This window comes from Lactuca sativa, chromosome 8, assembly GCF_002870075.4.
Source record: "Lactuca sativa cultivar Salinas chromosome 8, Lsat_Salinas_v11, whole genome shotgun sequence".
Classification (NCBI taxonomy): domain Eukaryota; kingdom Viridiplantae; phylum Streptophyta; class Magnoliopsida; order Asterales; family Asteraceae; genus Lactuca; species Lactuca sativa.
This window is the reverse complement of record NC_056630.2, coordinates 290209225-290220646: the sequence shown is the minus strand read 5'-3', so window position 1 is coordinate 290220646 and position 11422 is coordinate 290209225. Positions and strand designations below refer to the sequence as shown.

The 11422-nt window shown below is 37.7% G+C and overlaps 1 protein-coding gene across 1 annotated transcript; it reads right to left on the bottom strand.

The window, feature by feature from the left end:
• Positions 1-3726: 3726 nt before the first annotated feature.
• On the bottom strand, positions 3727-4611 carry LOC111893825 (uncharacterized). Its single transcript, XM_023889912.1, has one exon. The coding sequence runs from the start codon at positions 4609-4611 to the stop codon at positions 3727-3729; it is 885 nt and encodes a 294-aa protein (XP_023745680.1).
• Positions 4612-11422: the final 6811 nt, after the last annotated feature.

Genomic DNA, 11422 nt, shown 5'->3' with positions numbered 1-11422 from the left:
TCTTGGGATGTGTTGTTATGGATTGTTATGTGATACAATGACATTTTATTATAATTATGAATGAAAAGTGTGTTTTTAAAATGTGAAAAATTATTTGAAAAATTTGGGTGTTACATGTTGATGAAATATCATTATTTTATGCTAAAATATCTTTTTTTTTTTGTTAAAATATCATTATTTTTTGCCGAAATATCAGAAATTCTTTCCGAAATGTCATACGTTATTAAATTTTCAATATTAAAAAACTATTTTCGGATTATAAAATCAGTTTATTTTAATTTTTTAATATCTGCAACAGCATGCATATGTTAAAAAAAACAAACACGTTTCTTATTACAGTCTGCAACCGTTTGGTCCACCTCTTCTATTGTAAAGGGTTGCAGAGCTGGTTCGCAGACTTTATGAATTTTTGCTTCAAAAAAACAAACAACACCTAAATGAACACAATATAAAAAGTTAAGCGACTAAATGAGCACAAATCCAAAAGTTAAGTGACCAAACTAAAAGTTAGGTGACTAAATTATCACAAATCCAAAATTTTGGTGACCTTTTAAAACTTAAAATGAGTTAAGTGATTAAATTACAAATATTTTAAATTTCATATATATATATATATATATATATATATATATATATATATATATATATATATATATATATATATATATATATATATATAGTAGTGGTGTACCCGTGCGATCTAGCGGTGGACATTTTTTCTCGGCAGACAATTCTCAAAAAACAATTAGGTGCTGTTTGTTTTGGAAGTGGTTAAATGTCTTTTGTCTTTTTCTAAGTTTGCGGAAGAATACGTGCACTTGCGAAACGTCTACCCGCCAGAAGGGAAAAGTGCTCAAAAAGTAGTTTTGTAGAAAAACAAACGAGGCCTTAGTTTTCTTTTGGCGACACAATTTCTTCCCGCCTTTTTCCGAATAGCTCCGTGTCAAATATTTCTTTTTGACGCATTGTTTCTAGGTATGTGCGTAGCCACGTAAAGTTATTTTACGTTTATATTTAATCGATTAAATATGATGAAGAATAAAAATCTTACCCACATATGAAATGTCCACTTAAGACATATTTGGATTAGAATTAGAATAAGAATGAAGAGTATGAAAGTGATGTTTCCCTTATTTTTTATGGGTCACACCACTATTTCCTTTACTTTTTTTTCCTTCATCTAAAACCAAGGAATGGATGAGAAGCTCCCCTCACTATTTCTTTTTGAATTATATTTCATACATATATTATACTCATTTTGTAGTGAATTAAAAACCATGAATTTTGATATATTTTTTAGTAGGTATATAATTTTATAAATATTAAAAAAAATTTTAAAAAAAATTAGCGTTTTTCAACTATATTGGTTTTTGTTATTAGTTTTTGCAGTTTTTTCAATACAACTGTTTTATTAATTTATATTTCAGTTTAGTTTTTTCACTTCCTCGCTACAGATATGTAATTTGAAAATTTTAATTATTAAAATATAAATATATATGTAATTTATATGTATATCAAGATTGTTTTAAATATTAAAATATAATATAATATTAGGTATCTTTTCTAATTATGCTTTTAAAAATAATAAACATGATATCTTAGTTATTATTTTTATTATATTATACAATATAACTTTTTACATCAATATATTTTATAACAAATATTGATTAGATTCTATAATAATATACTGAATATCGATTTAAACAATTTAATTTTTCAATTCTTATTAGTATTTAATTATATTATGAAATATACAATATAAGTAATGAGGATGAAGGTTTGAATTAAAAGATTTTTTTTACATTAATCATTTGTATTCCTTTTTCTAACCAAATAATGAAAAAATAACATGAGCTCTTAAGAAAAATAAAATGGAAAAACCTTTACATGATTCAAATTTGTATGGATAAAGCTTTAGAATATTTTTTTCGACAAAAAAACAAATCATCCTAAAAAAATGAATCATAGAGACCTATTTTCATGTTTATTTCATTTTGTTGCTTCGAAAAAACAAATACAAAAAAGTCACTTCTCATAATTTCACGTAAGAATCATTCTCATTGGATACCTTAAGCTTTTAAAAAAACTAATCACATAATATATCATATACGAAATTAAATTTGCAATGATATTAAAATGTAGCTTATAAATAATGGAAATACCAAAACGGTCTATTCAATTACGATCCTCCAAACAGTGTTATATGTTTTAAAATTGAAAAACAATCTTTATATATTAAAAAAATTGTTTAAAAATATTATTTTTCAAGTTACATGGAAAAAATATAACAAAATGATTTCTAGTTTAGTGGTATCACATGTTGCTCTCTCTTCTTGATGTTGAAGGTTCAAGTCTTGTTGGAGAAGTATTTCTTTAGAAGAAGTATAACATGCTTTTATGATTCATTTCTTATGATTCATTTCTAGAAATAGAAATCAATATATATTAACATAAAATGTAAAATTTGAGAGCCAAACTTATAAAATTTGATATTTGCATTTTTACCGTTACAGTAAATTACTGAAATCATTCTTATGGTTTGATCAAAATTTACTGAAATCATTCTTATGGTTTGATCAAAATTGCACGTTTTGTCCCTAATATTATTTTTGCACTCGGATCTGTGGTTTGATTTTCTTGTGTTTTTCGTCCCTATGGTTTGGTTAAAATCGCACGTTCGGAAATGTTACTATTCATTCTTTCCATTATAAGTTGGACCTTACATGGATTGTGCTTTAGAACTTGGATTTTATTTAACTCTTATTTCAATATTAAATATTATTCTAACTTAAAAACATATAAAATGTAAACTTCATATTTTCTTAATTAATATTTCCCATGAAGACATTCATTATGAACTGCTTAATTTTTAATTATCGTATTACATATATTATATATTAGTCATTACAACAAACACATGCATCGTTTTATGTAGTCATTTTGTATTTTTATCTCCTATTAAAAAGAAACAATGTTTTTTACTAAAGAGTCATTTTTCAAATATGAGCTTTATTTGTTCAGCAATAATTTGTATAACCTTATTATGTTATGTTATATGTAATATTTTCCTATCATGTATGTTTATTTAAATCAAATGTATGAGTTTCAAATGGTAAAAAAAATTATTTGGTAAGTATATGTTTTTTGTGGACATATAAGATTAAATATACTTGTATTTGTTACATATACTGCTCAAGCCACCCAACATAAGTTTTGAACGAAACAAAAATGGTTAAATCTGGAAAAACATAAAAAGAATTAGTGTGGAATTACATAAGTCACCAAACTAAATGGACACATAGTTAAAGACATTTTGATAACACTGTCCTTCAAGCTTCTTGTTGCACTCTCCTCCAAAACTCTAAGAAGACTAGGTGTGGACAATTAGATGTAACACCATTTTGGTAAATGGTGCCACATTACATGTCACATCATCAATGGTGTTATAACACCAAGTGGGGAAATGATCATCATGTTGTATCTTGTTATGACACAAACTTTTTTTTTTTTTTCCATTTTATAATTTATTTTTTATTTTTTTTCGAATTTTCTTTTTTAATTTAGACAAATATTTTTTAAATATAACATAATAAATAAAACATAATGTTTAAAAATTATAAATAACATATAATAATTTTTAAAGATTAAAATTAACATAGAGATTAAATTACACATAACATCAAAATTAAAAAAAAATAACATCCAAATTCAGAAAAAAAAACAACACTAATCGTTATCGTTATTGTTACCATAGAAGATATAATCTGTCAAGTCTTCTCGAAGTTGTCTGTGTTTATTTGCGTCCTGAATGTCAACAACGCGATACAAATAATCTGTTGTTCTTGGTTGAAACTGAACGTGTTTGGGCTCCGTTGGGATATAGTGTGCAATATTTCGCCCTTTATCTTCTACTACCATGTTATGCATTATGATACATGCATACATGATATATCGTAGAGTTTCTAAATCCAATGGTCGTGCTGCATGTTCGACTATATGCCACTTCGCCTTCAGCACTCCAAAAACACGTTCCACATCCTTACGTGCTCCTTCTTGTCTTCTTTTAAAAAAATGGTCTCGTTCTTCAACCGGGTGGCGGAATGCCTTCACGAATGTGGAATACTGATGATATATTCCATCTGCAAGGTAATACCCATATTTGTATTCGTTTCCATTCACCGTGAAAGGAGTATCCGGGGCCTTTCCATTCAAAAGATCGTTAAATATTGGCAACTGATCAAGAACGTTGACGTTGTTGTTGGAACCCGTAACCCCAAAAAATGCATGCCAAATCCATAAATATTGAGAAGCAACAGCCTCTAAAACCAACGAAGGTGATCCGTGATGACCACTTGCATATTGCCCTTTCCATGCTACCGAACAATTTTTCCATTTCCATTGTGTGCAATCAAAGCTTCCGATCATTACGGGGAACCCATGGCGTTCTTCATGCGCCGCATACAATTCTTGCAAATCATGCAACGAAGGTTTCCACAAATACACGTCTCCAAATATTTCAACAACACCCCTTGACAATGTGTACATACTCTCCCTTGCGGTTCTTTTGGACATTCTCATATAGTCGTCCATGGTGTCGGGTGACTCCCCCATAGCCATCAAACGAATGGCTGCAACACATTTCTGCAACGTTGTAAACCCTCGTCTACCTCTAGCATCATATCTTAATTGAAAAAAATTCGTACCTAAACATAAATTAACTACAGTCTAAAAATATATTGCATATGTTGTAAAATTAAAGAAAAATGTAGTACATTTTTATTTATTTTGTATAAAAGTATAGTAAAGAAGCGATACCGGCTTTCCAAGGCATTGACGATTCGTAAGAACACATTCCTACTCAAATGAAATTTTCTTTTGAAGTCCTTCTGTAGCACCTGGTTCCCGGTACGTATTCCTTGTAATTATAATTCTTATTTCTTGCATTTTTGCCTTGGACTCAGAGAGTTGAAGGACCAACTCGCTGAGTAGAAGCGGGATGAGGCGCGAAGTCCAAGCTTTGGACTCGACGAGTCGGTCCCCGGACTCAGCGAGTAGACCCTATTTGGGCAAAAACCCTAATCCGGGTGTTTGCACCCTATTTAAACGCTCTAACTTGGCGTCCTTTGTCCCTAACACTTCCAGAGAGCTGTAGAGTGAAACCCTAGCCCCCATATTGTTCTTGAGAGTGTTCTTGGCTTAGTGAAGAAGGTTTAGAGCTTAGGAGAAGAATGAAGAGGTTGAAGGGTGTAAGGAGGGGAGGTAGATCCGAAATCTTCACTGAGAGAAGCTTCCATTCAGGTAGAAAAGTTCTTATCTTGATCACTAGTTCACTAGATCCCCTTTTTGTCCCAAATTAGTGGTTTTCAAGCCCTAAAACCTCAAACTCCATGTATTTGTGCTCTATTTTCTGAAAGGACTTCAGATCTAGACCTTATGGACGTATTAGAAGTATAAAGTTTTTGTGGTTGAAGTGGTTGAGGTCCCCATTGAGTGTATGACCTCATTAAGAGCTTGGTTTTGCCTTTTGGAGCTTATAGGGCCATGCATGCACGTAAAGTTTGCAACTTTACGTGATAAGCTTGCCCTAGGAACATAGATCTATGGTTTGGAAGCGTTGCATGTCTCAGATTTGGTTTGTATGGGAAATGGGTCGAAGGGACTCGGCGAGTCCCAAAGTGGAACTCGGCGAGTTCTATGAAGGTGGCCTTAGACTCGGCGAGTTGGATGAACAACTCGGCGAGTCCTATGAAGATTTCCTGGAACTCGATGAGTTGTTCTTCAAACTCGGCGAGTCATATGAACTGTTACTGAGTACGGGGGGTTTAAGTGTTGAAGGTCCAACCCTTCGCATCTACACGCAGAATTAGCAATTTAACGTGTAGCAATAGTCCCAGAAACCCAAATCCTCATAAAGGATGCGCTGATGAGGATTTGGAATCGAGTAGGAGATCTACCCGTGGGACTCGACGAGTTGTTCTTGGACTCGGCGAGTCGGATCGCGAGTCGGTTCTATAATCCCAAGTAGTGAGTTGAGGGTGACTCGGTGAGTGGGAAGAGGGACTTGGCGTGTAGGACCAGGTTAGTAGGAGAAGGACTCGGCGAGTCTGTGTCATAACTCGACGAGTGCAGTCAAATGGAAGTTGACTTTGACCAAGGAGTTGACCTTGGACCATGGGTGGGTCAGTCATTTGATCTAAGGGTATTTATGAGTGGCTAATCTATGTTTATGGATTTGTAGCCGGAGGATTACCGGTGCAGCAGCCAGACGTTCGACAGTTAGACTTTTGGTTGCTACTTTTCGAGGTGAGTTTCCTTCTAGTAGGAACAGGTCTAAGGCACCAAGGCCGGCCCGTATAGACGATATGATAGTATCGGAGAGCGGGCAGAGCCCGTATCTCTTAGTTGAGTCTGATGATGATATATGCTAGTGTGGTAGAATTGTTTATACTCGTTGTCTGTGTGATATTTGTATGTTATGGTTTAGTAGTGGAGTGTGGGCGAGGCCCGTATCTCCTAGATAGCGGAGTGTGGGCGAGGCCTGTATCTCCCAGTTAGCGGAGTGTGGGCGGGGCCCGTATCTCCATGAGTGTGGGCGAGGCCTGTATCTCCTAGCTGTTCCTTATATGATTGTATGATATGTGGTATTATGGGGGAACTCACTAAGCTTCGTGCTTACAGTTTAGAGTTTTGGTTTCAGGTACCTCTTCAGCGAAGGGGAAGGAGCTGGCATGGTAACGGCACATCTTACACACCCCTTGTTTTTCTGCACTATGAGATTGTTCTGGGATTTGTACTCTGACACTATGGTTGATTCCATGTTTTGGTTTTCAGACACGTAATATGTTTTAAGAAACGATATGATCGAATGTTGTTTATTTTCAAATGTTTTGCAAAATGTTTAATTAAAAATGAAATTTTTGGCTGTGAAAATTGGGTCGTTACAAGTTGGTATCAGAGCCCATGGTTTGAGGGATTCGGACACACCCTCGGGGATGTCTGAACTCAAATCAAGGGATTAAATGTAACGCCTGTGTTTCTGGGCTTGCCATTTGTAGCAATGTAATAGTCTAGGTTAACCTCTGTAACCCGTTTTGAAATAATATAGATTGTATTATTTGAGTATTTTGTGTTTTGTGCTTAATTGCTTAATTATGTGGTTTGATTAATTAAGAATAAAAATAAGCGTCAAAATTTAAGTGTAAAATAAACTTAATATCTTTGAATAATGTTGTAGTAGTTGAAACGAGGTTTCCGAATATATATAGAACGCCCAAATCTGACTTCGTATGAGGAAGTTATGATTTATCGAAGTTCCGGCTTAGCAGTATACAGCATGTTTTACTCGATTTGAGATCGAGCGGTTGTTAGCCGAAGCAATCTAAACGAGGATCGAAGGTCTCGTTGTTGGTATCGAAGCGATAAAAAAAAAAAGTTAGGCGAGAACGGACGTCAAACGAAGAAGTTATGAATTTATAACGAAGTTTTTCTGTCGCGGCCTATTAAAAAATAAATAATAAAAATAAAGTCGAAATTAGCCAACGGAGTCTAAACGAAAGTTGTAGAGCGTAGTCTCACCTTCGCGTGGATATAAAGAACGTCGAAAACGGAGTTCGTATGAAGAAGTTATGAATTTCCGAAGTTTATTAATCATTTTGTATTTAAATTTAAATCAAAATTCGGAAGCATTATCCGAAGGAGTCACCGATCTGATCCGAGGTATGCCCCGCGTACTCGAGTACGCCCCGCGTACTCCGAGGGATGTCGACACTCGCACTCAAGCACTTCGGATACGTAAGCAATGACGTTTTGGGCAGTACGCCCTGCGTAACGCAGTACACCCCGCGTACTCCGAGGCTCCAGCCTCCTATAAATAGGATGCGAGGGTTCCGGGTATTTTTGCCAATTCCCTCTCGTTTTCATGTCGAAGCTCTGCGCAAAAACCCCCGAAGCTACCCCGAAGCCCCGGTATCATACTCGAGCCCCGAGGCAAGTCCCGAGATCCCGAAGATCCCGAGAAGTGCGGTTCCCGAGTCGAAGCTCTGCCCGCGAGAAGTTCGATTTTCGAGGAGATCTTCCAGATCTGCTGAGGAATACTACTTTTATAAGCCGTAGTGCTGTCCGATCATCTTCTGATCAAGTGAGTGTGTAGTTATTTTCTTCCAAATACAATAATACGAAGTATTATATATAAAATACGTGCTATGTGTATATATTTGGTTGTGTTATGTGTGAATGAGTATTCACTCTCTTCTATCTTACAGATCTGCTTATTTCTTTATGAGATATGTGTTATGTGTGTTGTGCCTCATCTGTTATGTGATATATGTGTTGATTAAAGCATGCTATACAGGTTTTCTTTAAACTATGTATACAAATGTATATTTTTTATCTACTAATATGTTGTGTAGAACATGGGTAGACAGTTGGTGTGTAATAAACAGATGAGAGGCCTCGTTGTTGTTTGATTGAGTCATCTAGCGGAGTTTAGATGACGACCACTGGCTATTCTAGACAGTCTTGTGGAAACATTAGCAGGTTCGCCATCTGTAGGTATTAATGAACTTGGGTGTTCATTCGCTGTACTCCATCCCCCTCATGGTTGCCTTATTTGACTTATATTGCTGAGGTACCCCCGAAGCATGTGTTGTCGCCCCGATGAAATATTCTTAGACTAGGTCCCTTATGTTAGTTGTTTTAGGGACATTAAAGTGAGAATAACGGGAATGGGTAATTGGGTTATTGTTGGTTGGTGAAAATTAAATATGATATTTATTGTGGGTTGAAAACCCTATATGCTCACCAGGCTCCCAAGCCTGACCCACTCAGTTTTAAATTGTATTACAGGTAGTGGCGGAAGGGCATGAGATGGATGAACCATCAAGTTGTTTTGTTTACAAGTCTGCATATGTTTATATTTGTTATATGACTTGTAATGTATTCGTTTATGCTTATTGGTCTGTATCGGAACATGACACCCCGAGTTTTGATTATAATGAAAATACATTTCTTTTATGAAATGCTTCGGTAAACATTGTTTTATCATGTTTTGTTTTTGGGAACAAATTCCGCAACTCTTTCAAATCAAAAGGATTTACTCTGAAAATATTTAAAAGCATAAATGAAAATCGGTCTTTTCTGGCCGAGATTTTGGGGATGTCACATTAAAGGATTTCGAAAAAGAAAATTTTTTCTAAAGGATTAAGTAAAGAGTTTTACGAAAGAACGAAGTGTGTGATGTGCGCGACCGGTAGGGCTTAGGTAAGTACTCCCCAAAATACCCATACAAGTTTATGTTATATTTAACAATTTTAGTAGATCAACATGCTAGAATAGGACTAAGGATCTAGGAGTGATGCCTTACGTGCCTGCTTTATGTGCTTCAGCTTATGAGAATTGCATGCTAGTATTGAGTAGACAGCAGTAGGATAGCCTGTTTAGGTTATGCATGACAGTATGAGTTTAGCACTGTATGCTAGATCAGTTTCTCTCTATGAGAACGGATTTGCTTGAGGTTGTTCCCTTTTTTCTGAATGCTGCTTGCTTTGTGCCTTGTGGGGCTCTGAGTGATGGGAGTTAGCCATTAGGTGAATACGTCACGTCACATGTGACTAGGGTCGAATAAACTTAGAGTGCTGGATTTGGCCCTATTGTGCAGCTCTCGTTTGAGTCTAATCGTTGTAGGGACGAGGATGTTACTCGAAGGATTATCTGAGCCTCATCACATGTGAAGGTATTCAGGTAATGGCTAATTGGCATTACTAGGAGGCCTTCAGCAGCTGAGGATCGGGTAGGGTGGAGTAAGAGATTTCCCTAGGACAAGCCTAGGATGAGTATAGCAGTGATCAATAGTAGTGAAAAGGACTTGGTGGAGTTGAGGCAATTCTTGAAGAAGGTACAGATAGATGTGGAAGGTAGTATGGGACCGTACTACTGAAAGCAGAGGATCCGTACCCGAAATAAGGAAGGCCGAGACAAGACCAGGGAACTTGAAATAGACGTGATCCCTTTAGAAGTATCAGTATCACTTATGGTTGCTTGTGTATATTTCAGAATGGTGGTACTACGTCAGAGGCCAACTGGTGGCAGTTCTGGAGAGGGATCAGGTTCTGAGCTAGTAGACAAGAGGCTACGCGATTTCATCGCGTCAGAGATCACCAGATGCATCCTTGAGTCGACCCCCATCATTTTCGGGTCGATCAAGGAAGGGATAGTTGAGCTGATGGAGGACCGCCTTAGGGCGTTCAGGAGTGACATGGCATATGGCCAGTTAGGATCTCGCACACTGTCCTTTAAGGACTTCAGGGGCAGTGGTGCGCCGGATTTCCATGGGGCGAAGGACCCCATTGCTGCCAGAAGATGGATTGCGGACATTGAGTCCGCACAACTGACTAGCTTCTGCCCCGAGGGGTTGAAGGTGAGATACGCAGCAGGGTGTTTGAGAGACAGAGCCAGAGATTGGTGGGAGTCCGTCGGTGACTCGTTGGGAGCCTCGACTGTTGAGGCTATGACTTGGTCGAACTTTATGACCAGGTTCAGGGCAGAGTTTGCACCGACTGTCGAGGTTCAGCAGCTGGCCAGGGAGTTCCTAGACATGAGACAGATTACGGAGACTGTGGCGGAGATCACCTTCAAGTTCCGGGAGAGGGCATTGATGGTGTCCCAATATGCTGGAGACGAGGATATGAGGAGGACCCGCTATCATGACATGCTCCGCGCTGACATCCGAGAGCATGTTAGCTTTTCAGCTTGCCCTACCCTGGAATCCATGATTGCCAGGGCAAGGGAGAGGGAGATCGATCTGGAGCATATCCGGAAGAGGAAGGCAGAGGCGGGGCAGGTGGCTGGGGCTTCGGGGAAGAAGCCCAGGGGATCAGATGGTAGGCCGAAAGGCCAAGGAGGACCGGGCCGCTGCGGGAAATGCGGTAGGTCACACGAGGGAGCATGTAGATTGGGATCGTCGGGCTGCTACAAGTGAAGCAAGACGGGACAATTTAGCAGGGATTATACTGCCCCTGCCTCGGTTGTTCAGACATCTGAGTTGTTGTGTTTCCACTGCAACCAGATGGGCCACAAGAGGGCCAATTGCCCCCAGTTGACAGCAGCATCAGCGCCAGTGAAGGCGCCAGCTCCAGCGACCCTACGGATCACAGATGGCCGACAGGGCAAGTCAGAGGCTCTAGTGGTGAGGAGTCGGGCCTTTCAGCTGACTGCAGAGGAGGCACGCGCCACGCTCGATGTGGTGACGGGTATGATTTCTTATTTATGTTTTATTTTATGGTGCTGTAATTTTGATATGCTATATGTATGTGCTTTGTCTAGGATCGTTCCATGTGAACGATATCCCGGTTCAGGTGTTGTTTGATTCGGGGGCTACCCGGTCGTTTGTTTCTCTTGCGCTTAGTAAGAAGTTTCCTGAGTCTCC

What these genes read in the sequence shown, in the direction of transcription:
- LOC111893825 (XM_023889912.1), bottom strand. Translation starts at nt 4,611, where the DNA reads ATGGGGGAGTCACCCGACACCATGGACGACTATATGAGAATGTCCAAA.